Source organism: Ictalurus furcatus, chromosome 26 (assembly GCF_023375685.1).
Source record: "Ictalurus furcatus strain D&B chromosome 26, Billie_1.0, whole genome shotgun sequence".
NCBI classification, from domain to species: Eukaryota; Metazoa; Chordata; class Actinopteri; order Siluriformes; family Ictaluridae; genus Ictalurus; species Ictalurus furcatus.
Window position 1 is genome coordinate 17389441 of NC_071280.1, and position 14965 is coordinate 17404405.

General features: G+C 42.7%; 1 protein-coding gene across 1 annotated transcript; it reads right to left on the reverse strand.

The window, feature by feature from the left end:
- Nucleotides 1-6025: 6025 nt before the first annotated feature.
- Nucleotides 6026-10871, reverse strand: dla (deltaA). Its single transcript, XM_053616086.1, is given in 11 exon segments — nucleotides 6026-6136; nucleotides 6139-6232; nucleotides 6329-7154; nucleotides 7390-7606; nucleotides 7819-7988; nucleotides 8265-8395; nucleotides 8543-8603; nucleotides 9733-9990; nucleotides 10108-10168; nucleotides 10283-10582; nucleotides 10800-10871. Coding segments are annotated over 11 exon segments (2280 nt in total). The 5' UTR covers nucleotides 10851-10871.
- Between the last annotated feature and the right edge of the window lie 4094 nt (nucleotides 10872-14965).

Here is a 14965-nt window from a genome sequence, read left to right on the forward strand (position 1 = left end):
TGACTAAGATCTGTTCTGAAGTGCCTGTCTGACGTGGATGATTTCGATAATGGTCGCTCTTTATCACCTCTGTAATGGCTTTGTTTTCTATCCCTCCTTGAGCCATGACCATTTTGATCATAATCTCTACGAGGAGGTGAACTGTCGTGACTGTTAGAGCCTGTGTTGCGACCGCTGTTGCGGCTGTTATACCCACTCATATGACTACTTCCTTTTGGTGAAAATTGGCTTCTGTTGTACTCACTACCTGGTGGTGAGAAATCTCTGCTGTTGCGACCAGTGTTGCGTCCACTTTTCCGACTGTTACAAGCACTGTTGCGGCTGCTTCTGCCATTTTCATAACGATTACTATCAGTTGCCATTTTGGACCTAGACCTTTTTGACCAACCATTTCTTCCCTGTTGCGAGGAGTCTGACTCTGCTGAACTAGCAATTGATTGTAGATTGCGATACAGCTTTTCTGAGTCCAGACTGTGTTGGCCATGGGAACTCTGGGAAGGACTTCGCTTTTGGGAGTGGCTGGATGAATCTGTATATCTGTTGGAGGCAGATATTTGAGAGGGGGAGTGCATCTGTGAGACCACAGAGGCTCGTCTTGTAGCTGGACTGCATTTTCGAGAAGCTCGTTTGGATGAAGTGCGAGAGCTCGCATGAAGATGGGAGGTCGAGCCTTTGCGGTGGGAGGAGCTATGGGATTGCCTGTGCGGAGAAACATTGGTGGACCTTGGGCTACATGAACGAGGGCTTGCACGTGATTGACTATCACCACGTCTGAAGTTCGAATAGGTCATGCAGCGTAGAGGAGAGAGGCCACTCATGGCTTCATTGCTAAGTGTGTCATGGCGCCTCCTGTAGGACGGAAGGCCCAGTTCAGGGTTTCGGAACGGAATGGTGGCTTTGCGTTCAGGACTGCTGTTGCTGGGAAGAGGGTGTCCTCTCTCGTAGTACCGCACAGGAGCAGGAGGGCTGTCATTTGGCAGTTCTCGGTCATGTGACAGGAAGCGGTTGGCTCTTTGAAAAATGGCACAAGTGCTGCTTGGATCCCTCTCTTTTTTTGGTTCTGTTAGAGAAAAAAGGTGTTGTAACTGATACAGTGCTTCCAACATAATACATAATGCATGTAATGCACCTTTTCTGACCTTTACAATGGATGATACAGTGGTGATAACTCGCATATTTACATGTTATCTCCAGATCAAAGCTGCGTGAATGGGTCTCAAAGCATTTTTGACCACTATCAATACACAAATCATGGCTGAACCAAGATAAACTGAATTTATTATGAATGGTTTATTTTTTAAATGTCAGCATTGACAATATATTGCCCTTATAAATATTCCTATTACTAATAACTCCAGAATATTGTCATTTTTATGTTTTCTACATATGTCTCAATAGGTCAGCATCAGGGTAATCCAATGTGGAAGCATTTTACATATGATTAGATGTCTAATTTAGAAATAGTTACCAGTTTAATACCATTATCTTATGACTGGAGTGCGAAAAAAAAAAGACTTGATTATGCTTAAACAAACAATATTTAAAAATCCATTTTTAAGCCTGCACGGGTATATCCCATCTCACCTGTGCGTTGACTGACACTGCTCCTTCTGCTGGTGTTTCTACTGCGCGAGTCCATCTCGGAACGGCGGTCGGAACGCTGCAGAGGAGAATCAAGTTGAGTCATTCTCTAGAAAGCTCTCCAGATTCGAAGAAGGGTTGTAGAAGTATTCACTGGTTATACACGTGGCCTTCCATACAGGACTAGTATCTCGAGATCTCATTTAAACGCTCTCCTCCCTCTGGAGTCGCTTGCACTCAACGCTGTATCTTCAGTTATCTTTGATTAGTGACCGATGCATGTCTCCTTGGTCCTTGGTCTTAGTAGAGTCTGTAAGCGAACAGAAAACGAAATCAAAGAATGAATTATAAAGTAAGAATCCCGGATAACAAAAGATAAAAATCTACCGGTAACATCTAGCCTGGGTCACACAGTCTCAGTTCAGTCATCTTATTTCAAGGCCAAGAGGAAGAGCACAGCAGGAACGCTACTACAGCAAGACAGCTGATCGTTAAGCACACTACACCTTAATCTGGCTGATTGTTAAAATGTGACATAATCCAGCCAGGAGTGAATAATTTAGGTTAACGAGGTGAAGAGAGAGAATCCGTTGTCGTTTGACAGGGTGCAATCTTAGTAGGATCCTTAGCAGAAACAGGATATTTTAATGCGAATCAGGAATTACACCGGTCCCTCAGAGCTCAAAGGTCAGATGGGGTTCATGCCAATGGTTACACTAAGCACATTAATCAAGCGCGATGAACGAACGAACAAATTCAATTAACAGCTAAAGATTTAAACACATTATTAAAACAATGGGATTAAGGCACTGATCAAACGAAGACATTCTAATACAGTAAGCAGCACACAAATAGCAAGACAGAATGGTTACTATATATATATATATATAAAAAACAGTGTGCTAGGCTCTACAATATACACCACACAGAGAGGAAGAGCATGTACTCACTGCTAAGAAGCAGCCCTCACACCGAAGAGTCTCCTGTCAAACTTGCCAGAGACTTATCCTTTCCCTTCTTCTCTCCATCCCTGCACCTCCTGTTCTCTCGTTCATTACTTTAGACGCGTCAGAGTGTAACATAAGCTAGACTCGGCCTCTACTCATGACTTTTTCATCATGTCCTGTGCTGCCACTGCCTTGCTCCTTGTTTTTTCACTTCTGTCTTCATACCTCCTGGGTTTTTTTTCTCTCTCTCCCTGTACTGTCTGAAACCGATTAGCTCCTTGAAACACCCTTTCCCTCCTTATTCGTACGTCTTTTATGTTCAGGCCTTCTTTAATCCGTTGCACATTTCAAGTCATGACACAGTGGTTTTTTGCTAAAACGTGGCAGATGGTAATTGACTGTAAGTTTTGACTATTTGAGCACTGCCTTACTTTTTTTGGTGTCCATGTTATGTGGGGATATAGCGTTACCGTCAGTTCCCCGAGGACACCACATGATCTGCTCATTAAATTGCAATGAGATCACAGAGCAAACCTTCTCATTCCCGGCTCGGTTTTCCGTCGAGTCAGCTAAGTCATTTGTGCTAATAGGGGGATCACGCATGCTCCTCAAATCCTAGATTTTTTTTTGCAGTTAAAATGTCTGACTTTTTAGCTTATTCTTTTAAGGCAAATTTTAGGACTGACAATTGAACATGATACTGTAATGTAAGGTAAGGAGTAGGTTATAAGTTGGTATATAAAGGTGTGACATGAGATAAATAATAATAAAAAGTAGGGCAAAGTAAAGTTATGCAAAGTTTGCCCCAAAGTAATTCAAGCATGGTTAGCAGAGCGGAGAAAAATGAGCTTGGCCCAAACTTAAAGTATTTCCATTGTCTCTATCTTCCTTGGCCATGTGGGGTCTAGCTGGTGTTTTCTGCCTGCAGGGCGCTTTGACTCAGGAGGACAGACAACATCTGTCGTTCTTTGCCCCACAGCCCCCAACTCGCCATCGCATCCCATCCCTCCTCCCCTCATCCATCCATTCAGAGACACACACTGGCACTCCCAAATGTTGCCCTTTTGTATTGCGCCATTGTCCAGTGCAGCATTGTGCATGACGCCGCCTACTCCCCAGAGTCCCACTCATGGCCGTCGTAAGAGACCTGCTCAAAAATGATTACTTTCACTATGTCCTAAACAACTTTTAACTAGCACTGATCTAAAACCAACCATGACTTTTTCATTTCATTGCAGAAAAGTCTGGAATTGAAAGGAAAATGAAGATGTGTGTGCTTTCAGATTAGCGACGCGGCATTGTTGAAGTAGTACAGCGATGTGAAAGCAAAGTTTTCGTACTGCTCCTTGCACAATTTGTAGGTTCGGTTATTAACATGGTTGTCTTCAAGCCTCTAGCTGATAAAAAATTCAGAATGGTTTCTCTTGCTCTACTCTTGTTGACAGAGTTGTCGGTATAATTGGTCCGTTTTGCCATGTTTTTCAAAGCCATGGTCTCTGTGTTATATGTGTGGCCGAGCCAGAGGGAGGACTGTATGGGGTTTGAATGACTCGGTATGGGGTGAGCAGGAGGCTGCAGCAGATGGCAATGATTAGCTCTGTTCACATCCCTATCAAAAGGACTGAACACCCCCCTCCCTCTATCCATCCACCCATTCCTCTAAAGGACCGCTAATAACATGGAGAAAACCGACTAACAGCTATAAAATGCCCAAAAAAAAAAAGAGTTCCGACGAGGTTACGGATTGAACCACAGATGTCATGAGTACAAACTAGAAAAGTGTGTTACCTCATTGAGAATGTTGTCTATGAAAAAATCTTTCTTGCTTTTGGGAAATGTTTTTGTCCATGATTTGTTCATGCTCGGTTCATCTATTACTTCATAATTTGTGATCTTTCTACCAATGATTCTGTATTGTCGCCCGTATTCATCATCTGTAACATCACGTTTGTCTTAGGTACCGAGTCAAGTACAAAAGTGGCGTAAGTGAAGTGCACACGTATCAACAGTTCAAGCCTTCTTTAATATTTCATATTTTTCTTTATTTGGAAAAATAATTTAGGCTAAATCCTTCTCAAGAAAACGAAAAGAAAAGACAAAACGGGAACAAAATAAAACAACAATAGCATTAATAACATTCTTTTTACAATCCTCTTAAATAATAATATCTTGAAACATCCCAGCAACCCGAAGTGCCATTGCGAATAACGAGTACAACTTAAGAAAGAACTTAAATAATCTTAAAAACCTTACAAAAAATTTAGAAATACAACTTAAATAAAATAAATTAACTTAAATCATACACATTTTGTAATTAAGAAACGAGCAAAACAAACAACTTAGGATATTATTCATATTAACACAAATGCTTTTTTCATGACGGAACATAATTACATACTTATACAAAACCATATAAACCTTATTACAAAAAAGAAGTGGAGGCTCGGAAGACTTAGAGGTTTTTTTTTTTCGTTAATTTTTTTTTTCTCCCATTTACACAGTGATCAAGTAATACATACAGTCTCCACTGGTCATGTGACAGAATATGACATCTTGCACCATTTAACCTAGTGAAAGACAGGCCAGTATGGCCAAACATCCACCGTTTTGATGTGGTCTCTTGCACACTGACTTGTGGGGCTTGGAGATACTGGCAAAAAAAAACAGCAAATGTTGCCAAAATATTGCAAAAACGTTGCCACGACGTCGCCATAGAATCCACGAGATGGACATTGGCAAGAACGCTGTGATACATTTCTTAATCTACTCTTCTTTAACATCTTTCACGTTTGGTGCATTCTCTGGGCACAGCAATAGCACCTGTGTGGGCATTGGAGAAATTGGCGAAAAAAATACAGCAAATGTTGCCAAAAATATTGATAAAACTTTGCCACAATGTTGCCACAGTACCGCACACCACGCAGCAGAACATTGCGATACGTTTCCTCGAATTCCTACTTCTTCCGAACGTTTTTTTTTTTTTTTTTTTTTTCCTTTTCGTATTTCGCGTCATAAATCTAAACAGTATCGAAATGGACACACACTGTCCAACACCTTTATAAAATGGCTTTACAGGTAAATTTTACAGATACGTTTGAAAGAGGGGTGGTAAACTCTCTGTGACCACTCCTCTGTTCAATTCAGGACGTTTCCAAGCCTACAGGCCGTCATTTGCCTGTGATTCGTTCAGAACAGAGAACCAGCTCACCCTGAATATCAGTTAAATCAGTCCTACTTTCTCAGCAGCAGTAATCACGAGGTGGGACATTTCCACCTAAGGTTTTGAGCAGCAGCATTTTCTATGGAAGTTCAAAACGTCCTCCATAGCACCCAATGAGCATCGGCTTCCTTGAGGCCAATTACACCTGACGAAAGGGAAAAGGAAACAAGGTTGCCATTAGTTACAGGAAACTGTAAGGTAAGGAGAAGGAGAACATGCTGTCTATGAATGAATCTTATCATATTATTTGATACTCACCTCGGTTGCAATTACACATTCATCTTTTTCCTCCGACATGACCATGACGGACTTGTATTTGGTGTCGACGCACGCCGACACGGATGCCGATGCACATGCGGATGCGCATGCTGACTCGGAATACAGCGAATCGGAATAGTTCGACTCGGGATACTTTGATTCAGAGTACTTCGACTCTGAGAACTTGGACTCAGAGCATCTCGACTCGGAATATTTTGACGCGTCACTGTGAATGAAGGAGATAAAGAAGACGTTAGTATCGCTGGTAACATTTAGCCGTAAAGATATAACGTGTGGCTCTGAAAGATTTTTTGATTTTCACCTTTTCAAGCGTTTCCTGCGTTTTTCTTCAAACTCGCAAGAGTCTTGCAAGCTTTGGCACTTCACGTCCTCACAGCTATCGGCCAGCTCCTTTGCTGCTGTCTCTTTCCCAATATGCTCCAGCTTCACCTCGTGTTTGACTTCGTACTTCACTTCCTGCACGAGGTTGTAGTCAGAGGCTTGGTGCCTTGACTTATAGCTCTTCTCTGCGTTGGAGCTCAAGTCGTGCTCGCTATGGAAATCTATCTTCTTGTTGATGTTTTTGACTGGTGCCAATCCCGACACCACGCTGACGCTGAGGTCCTTATCCCGGTGGCAGTTATTCGTGAGGTTGTTGATAGTCTCGCTTTCCCCATTCGCCACTTCTTCCTCACGGCTCCTACGCCGCTGCTGCACCTTTGATCGCACACATACCACCAGCACAGCACATGCCACAATCAGCAGAAGCACCAGCAATACGCCTGAGCCCACCGCCGTCCATGGGATGTCACTGGCTGCCTGAGATGCACGTTCTGGAAGCAGGAACTGGCAGTTGCGTCCTCCATAACCAGGCACACAGGCACAAACATAGCGGTTGTTACGCTCATGGCATGTGGCGCCGTTGTGGCACGGGTTGTGCTGGCAGCGGCTGATAGGTGAGCTACAGTTTCGTCCTGTGTAACCAGGTGGGCAAGTGCATGTGTAGCCGTTGGCACCCTCCTGGCAGGTACCACCGTTCTGGCAGGGGAACAAAGAGCACTCATCGCTGACACGGTCACAGTTCATCCCGGTGAAACCCTCAGGACACTGGCACAGGTATGAGTTCACTAGGTCCACACACCGAGCACCTGTAGCGTAAAGAAATCAAATATAACATCAAATAATTGTTAAAAACACAAGAGAAATTTGTTTACCTGGCTTTTTTTTAACAGCCAAACGGTAAAACCAGACTACCCATGTTTGTTAAGCATCCCAAAGTAAGAATAGTTGTCTAGGATCAGTTCTTTTCAGACATGATGATAACTATTCACAAGGGTGTAAAATTCAGCCTATCGTTTTCTGACATCAAACAACCAGGCGTACCATTTGAACAAGGCCCAGATGTGCAGTGATCGATCTTCTTCTCACAGTTAAAGCCGGCATAACCCGTGGGACACTGGCAGAAGTAGCCACCATCAGGGTTATCAGCACAGCGTCCCCCATTGAAACACGGACCGTCTGCACAAGTCATGGCACTGAGTTCGCAATTTTTGCCATAGTAACCCGGAGGACAGGCGCAGGTGTAGGTATTTTCCAGGTCCTGGAAGATAACATGAAATTAATGCAGGATAAGTAAAAAACACTTGACTTGAAAACTGTAACCAGCGACAACGCGTCATAGATTGGATGGAGTTCTGTTTTATTATGTAAAACTTGTACAGTGACTGACAAGCACAACAGGTGTCGATTTAATGTGTATTTAAGTTTACACTGGAGTCCTCTAAAGCCTGTAATGTGAGTGTAAAAACTTACAGTGCAGCTCCCTCCGTTGCGGCATGGATTCCCAGCACATTCGTTGACCTCGATCTCGCAGCTGGTGCCAGTGAATCCCGGGCGGCAGGAACAGGTGTAGCTGCCTTGACCAGTGTTGCTACAAGTGGCTCCATTCAGACAGGGCTTGTGATGTGTGCAGTAGTTCAGATCTGGAGGGAAAGAAAGACGTGTGCAACAAACGGGGATTAGTGTGATCAAAACAGCAGCTCATGGCTGACCAGCAGCTGGACAGCTGCTGTCTATTACGTCTTGCATCTTCTGCTTATCCTTTCACTTCTTCTCTTTCTATGTTCTGCCTAGTCATTCTTTTCCTGGGATTTTTGTACCGAGTCGTTTAAAAAAAATGTTTATTAAGACGCAATTGTTGTTTTTTTCCCTCTAATATTTCTCTCTACGTATGTTTGTTTTTCTGTTTCTGTTCTTACCCTGGTTGCAGAAAAGGCCACCCCATCCCTCCTGGCAGTTGCATTGCCATGGCTGCTGGCACGTCCCGTGAAGGCATCCTGGGTAACGAATGCACTCGTCACAGTATCGGCCTTTGAAGCCCACTCTGCACCTGTTACGCGATCAAAGAACAAACAGAGTTAGGTTTGTAAACCAGAAAAGGGACATAACCATCATGAAGAATATTTTGCTCAGCATACGGACTAGAATCCAATCGTTTATAACCCATACACTATCATTATGAAGCAGGCTTACTTACTTGCACTCTCCAGGTTTCTCACAAAAGCCATGCTCTTCATCACATCCAGGGAGGCAGATTGCTGTAAAAACAGACAAACGGACACATTAGGACCACAATGCCGTAGCCATATGCTCTTAGTAGGCTGTAGATTACATACTTAGACTAGAAACTTAAACACGCTAAATCCCGAGTAATTCATTTTGTCTTAAAGGACAGGGGTCACTAAACCTATTAGCTGTTACACTCTTCATTTTAAAATCCTAAAATCTTCTTAGCACTGTAGAAGAGGTTCTGCTTAACAAATGAGGACAATGAGAGACCTGACAAACAAGGGGTCTCTCTTTTTTTTTTTTTTTTTACCCCTTCTCTCTCTGTCTCTCTCTCTCTCTCTCTTTCTTTTCCCTGTGGGTCAAAAAACTTTTTTCTCTTTCTTGTCCTCCTTCTTCACTCTTTTTTTTCTTCCAGTGTCTCCGGGCAGTGAAGATAAGAGTGGACAGCTGGTGTGCGCGCAGCCAGCGCGCGACAGCTGCTCCATTGTCTACGCGCTGCCGGCAGCTGCCCACTTCGAACAATACCGCCCCTTCGCCAGCCAATCAGCGCCCTGCCCACTCAGGAAGCGACCAATCAGACTCGGGCATGTAAATTTATGGCACGCGTGAGATTATTCCGACAAAAAATAAATAAATAAATAAATAAATAAAAGAACTTTCCTTCCCCCGACTTGAATAAATCAAGTGGTGTTGTGAAAGTCGGGAGGGGAGTAAGGGGGAGTATCTAACCTACAAGTCGCCCCTTAACCGTTAAGTTTGGGTGGTATTTTTTCCCTCTTCAGTATTCATTAAATAAATGGTCCTTTTTATCCCTCTCCACCAAAAAAAAAAAAAAAAAAAAAAAAAAAAAAAGGAAAAAGTAACCGCTTTTAACCGAACCGACAAAACAAACCCCTCCTGAAGCTTTTTTTCCCCCAGCAGATTTGCAGACTTGAGTAGCCTATAACTGAAAACTAATACTTGTACACAATTACATTTACATAAAAAAACAAATCAGATAATCAAAAGTTTATAAACTATAAATATCCAATCAGATTAACTCTTTCAACCCCTTGTGATAGGCTATAACTATTAAAACAATAATGACGGGATGGTTTGCGTTTTTGTTTGTTTGTTTGTTTGTTTGTTTGTTTTTAACCTGTCTGGTCTGGTACTTACGCTCCGTGCAGTACTGGCCCTTCCATCCGGCATCGCAGATGATCTCTCCGCGCTCCCCGCAGGTGAAATGGCCGAAAGTATCGTCTCTGGGTCGGCAGAAGACCGAGCAGCCTTCTCCGTAGTAGTGCTCATCGCAGACGAACCTGTAGGAGAACTTGAGCTCGGTTCTGCCCGCGCTGTGCAGGTCCTGAGCCCAGTCCTCTCCGACCGTCAGGTGTCTCTGCGTAGCCATGGTGCTGATGATGCGCTCTGGGTTTTCTGTTTATTTGCACAAACATTATAGACTGTTCAGTCAAACATTCAAATGGTTTATGGACCGGAAAGAAGTTTTTATTATTATTATTATTATTATTTTTTATGGAAACAAGTGCTTACCTGTTGTGAGATCCTCTTTGGATTCGGCGTGCACTGCCTCAATGATCAATGAAAACGTACCCTGTACAGACAGAAAAGAATCCATACACCAAGCACATCACGTGTTATTCATGAGTTAGTCTATAAACACTGAGCATCACAAGGAAAGCAAAAAAAAAGTTCCTGCTAAACTCACCGGCCACGTGAAGCCGAAGTTCAACCTGATAGGATTGGTGAACGAGCCGTCGGGTAGCGTATCCGGGATCTGGAAAGAGTTGGAGCCCAGGACGGGCGTGACCGTGCTTCCGTATGTGCACGGCGGCTCCGGGTTGGCGTTGGGCTGGTAGTGTTTTAAACACACGCGGAAAAATGTTTTGCACTCACACTGCTGGTAGGGCGTCGTTAGTCCGCCTTTACAGCAGTTCCTGTTGCCTTGGATGCCCTTTTTGTTGAGAAACTCCTGCAGCTTGAGCTCAAAAACACCAGAGCACAAAGCCTTCAGGGGAAAGAAAACGTGCAAAAATGATCAACAGGTATTTATTATCAACTGTGACAGAAAGTACATAACACTGAATCTGTTACTCGTTGTTGGATGCTTTAAATGTTAGTCTGATCATAGGCTAATCGTACAGACAGAGCACCAACAATACAATAGGAACCGGATTAAAACATCATAGCACCTGTTAAATAGAGATTCATGGTGGGAAATTTACCTGGCTGGCCAAGATGCACACGACGGAGAGCAACAGAAGCACGCGCCCCATGGTGAATAATAAATAATAAATAAATAAATAGAGATTTATTTTAACCAAAAAAAAAAAAAAAAAAAAAGAATGTCTTTGAGCTCCTCAGATTCTCCTCTCCGATTGATTCATCCGTTGTTTGTTCTCAGTACCTTCTTGTGCCCATTGATGCCAAAGTGAACGCCAAGAAATCCACAAACTCTTCCTTTGCTCCCCAAAAAATTACTTGTTGCTTCCACAGAAATAATCCTCAAATTCCTTCAGTTGCATGAGAAAAAAACAACCGCTGGGGCATGAGTGTAGCCTATATTAACTTGTGTGTGTGTGTGTGTGTGTAGTTGTAGTTCCGTTCTTGCTCGGTCCCAAACCGAGCGCTTTGTCAGTGTCCTGACGCGCCTCCTTTCTTTCGGCCGTCTTTCTCCTCGCGTTGCGTTTGGGCTCTGCTGGGGCAGGCCGCCTGGACGCACGTTTTATATGGGGGTGCCACATGCCGGGGTACTACTATGCTAATGAACCACCACCCCCAATCTGTCCCACGCTTTCTGATGGGGCTCCCCCCACAACCCCCCCCCCCCCCCCCCAAAAAAAAACCCTGCTTCAACCAGCCCCTCTCTCTCTCTCTCTCTCTCTCTCTCTCTCTCTCTCTCTCTCTCTGTGTGTTTAGTTTTGGAGAAAAATGTAGCCTAGATGTTGCTCTAAACCTGGAGTGCTCTCTGGAGCAGTGCTCTGCTGTATTGACACAGCTCTTTTTATCTGTCTATTTTTGTATTATTATTATTATTAAAATCTTACCCACCTTACTTTTATGTATTTTCTTATTACAAATATTACACAGCCTTCTAGGCTATATGCTGCTGTAACACTTTTATTCTCCCCCAGGGATTAATAAAGTGTTATCTTAAACTAATTTCGATCTTTTTCCCCCAGTAATTTAGAGTTTACCAAAGAATAGGAATCCAGCACGCTTTATAAGCAGTTTTTTTTTTTTTTTTTAATCGTAAATATTTGTGATGATTAGCACAATTTATGTTTAGGAGTTTAGGTGCTGGCCACATTTTTATATACTGTCATGTGTATAGCCTATATATATATATATATATATATATATATATATATATATATATATATATATATATATATATATATATATTAAAGAGTAAGCTATTAACACGATTAAATGATCAGAGCATCTCTTTGATGTCATTTCCTGTTGCATTTGTTATGATGAAAAACATCCTTCATGCCATCAGAGGGAAATTTAGCCGCCCACATACACACACACACACACACACACACACACACACACACACAGTTTGCATTATTTGTATGGAAGCCAAATTCTCCACTTGTTTTTCTTTGCTTTTTTTGCGGGCGGGTATGTGCGCGCACGAGCAATGCGCGTGTGTGATACTTTGAGAAAAGAGACTGAAGCGTGTGTGTGTGTGTGTGTGTGTGTGTGTGTGGCTCGCGTGGCCATCCCCGGGGCACTTCGCCATTGTGTGGTGCTGGAGTAAAGTTTGCTCTCTCCGCGCGCTCAGCTGTATGGTAATTCGGCCAGCACCTGCTCTCCCCCTCTTACAATATAACGGGGTGCGCGAGCTCCCACCGGCCGCGCATGCGCACCAGCGCAGTCTCACAATTACAGGACACCCCCCCCCCGCCACTCTTCACCCCACCCCTTCCTGCACACACAGGGGGAAAAACAACTCCATCGGCTTCTTATGGTTCTCTTCTCAGGACTTCTTTACCCAAACAAATATGTGTTTGTTTTTGGTTCCCCCTTTTTCTACCCGTGCCTCTTTCCATTCCAGCCAGACACAAGAAAGAATTTTATTCTTTAACTTCTCTGTACAAAAGGAAATTGTGTGTGTGTGTGTGTGTGTGTGTGTGTGTGCGTGTGTGTGTGTGCAGAATTCTGGTGGTGGAAGGGCTATGGGTATGTGTGTGTGGACGGTGATGGTAGTGGTGGGTTGTGTGTGTGTGTGTGTGGGGGGGGGGGGGTGTTCTTAATTTGATCATTCATTTAAGTGTGATTTTCTTTAGTACAAAAAGCTATTTGCCATGCGGTCTATAGTAACCAAGCACAAGCGAGACAAATTGCATCACTGTTAAGATATGCCCGCTGAGTTCATTCGCATTCTGACATCACAACGTTTTTTGGGTTTTTTTCCCCCGAGCGAAAGATGGGATTGAGAAAAGGCTTGAGAGCTGTTGCTCGGTTACAAACAGGACAGCAGGGATAAAGGCACCGCCAGAAGAAAAAATAAAAGAAAAACAAATGATCCTAGGCTACTACCATATGAAAGCGTAGTGCTTTATGAAAATAGTACTCCACCCACTAGCCTGATTAATAGTGTGTTAAGTGGTTAACTCCTCTTGGACGGCTGGTTTTTGTGTCAAATTTGTTTGTAAATTCTGATTATTCTACTTGAAATGACAATTTCTTGGTAGCCTACGTCTATAGGAAACTGGATCTCAGTTAAAATAAGCTCTGCGGCTTTGAGGCAGTCCTGTCAGGGATGAGAAGATCTGTTGCGTGACAGAGAGAAGTGATGGGAATAACTGAGTTCTATAACTATAAACCTCAACTTTTTTTTGGGGGGGGGGGGGGGGGTAGGGCAGGAAAGCAGAGGAACTGGTGCTCATGTGTTAAGTTTGGAGTATGGTGGATACAGCACTTAGTCAAATGCATGAAGTTCGTTGTTTTAGTAGGTATGTAGCATGATAGTAAAATCAAAAGCTTCATATAAGGATATGGGGCAGGGGTGGCTCAGTGGTTAAAGGCTCTGGGTGACTGATCAGAAGGTCAGGAGTTCAAGCCCCAGCACTGCCAAGCTACCACTGTCGGGCCCTTGGGAAAGGCCCTTAACCCTCAACTGCTCAGTTGTATAAATGAGATAAATGTAAGTCGCTCTGGATAAGGGCGTCTTCCAAAATGCCATAAATGACATAATGATGGTTGAACTAGTCCAAGAGATCTGTGAAAATGACTGTACATCACACCATTTCTGCAAGCAATTATGCTAAGCGGCTAGTCATTTTGTAGCCTAGTAACCTACAGACTAGCCGAACATGAAGACATTATATTTTGAGTGAACAGATAATTGTTCTAAACTGATATAAATGCAGATACGAATAGGAGGTGCACTATTAGCACTGTATATTTTTTTAAAGAAAGCCCGCCAGAAATTTTCCCAAGGCATCTGGTTGAGATTAAAGGTGTGCATCTTGTAGATGTAAGCAAATGGCCAGATATGAAGCTTGTGGGACAGAGAAAGACCATGAAAGACATACAGTGTTCATTCAGTCATCTTTGGTGAATGAACATATTTTTTGGGAGATTTGCTGGAATATATCGCAGCCAGATGCAAAAAAAAAATAAATAAAAAAATAACAACAACGACTGCATGAGTAGGAATTTAAAAACAGTCCAGTGATCAGACCGGTCTAGTTAAAAGCAGTTCTGAACTTGATGAAAAGCAGAAATCTCGGAACAAACGACACTGGGAACCTTGGGGCAGACGAGCTACGACAGCAGAAGACCACATCGTGTTCCTGTCCTATCAGTCGAGAAGCGGAAGTGTGCACAGACTCACCCAAACTGGACAGATGAAGATTGGAGAAAGACCAGATGGTCTTACTTAAACTTAAAAACTCCTTTTTTTTTTTTTTTTTAATTTAGGTTTGTTTTGTTTTGTTTTTTTACCATGAAAAAGAACATGAGAAAATTTTTAAAGTTGTGATGAGGTTTAAAACATTTCAGTAAACAAACATTACATTCAATTTTAATCTGATTACTAGCTTATTACTAACTTTTATAACTTAAATTGTTTTGGTTCATCAACATTTTCCCAGAGTAAACTGAACATGTTCAATTTTACGGTAAACATAGCAAAAAGACAAAATGGGTCTCTGTGGGGGAAAAAAGAGAAAAAAGTGTAGGTTAGATAACCGAGGTTGAAGAGAAAGATAGTTTAAAACAATTCAGTGAGCCCTTAAAAATAAACATTTGTTCAGTTTTCTTTGTTTTTTCACATAAACTAGTAATGACATAGATTTTTACAGTGAACGTGTTGAGAACACAAGATGACTCTCTCTCTCTCTCTCTCTCTCCTTCTCTTTATGCTTTCGTTTGT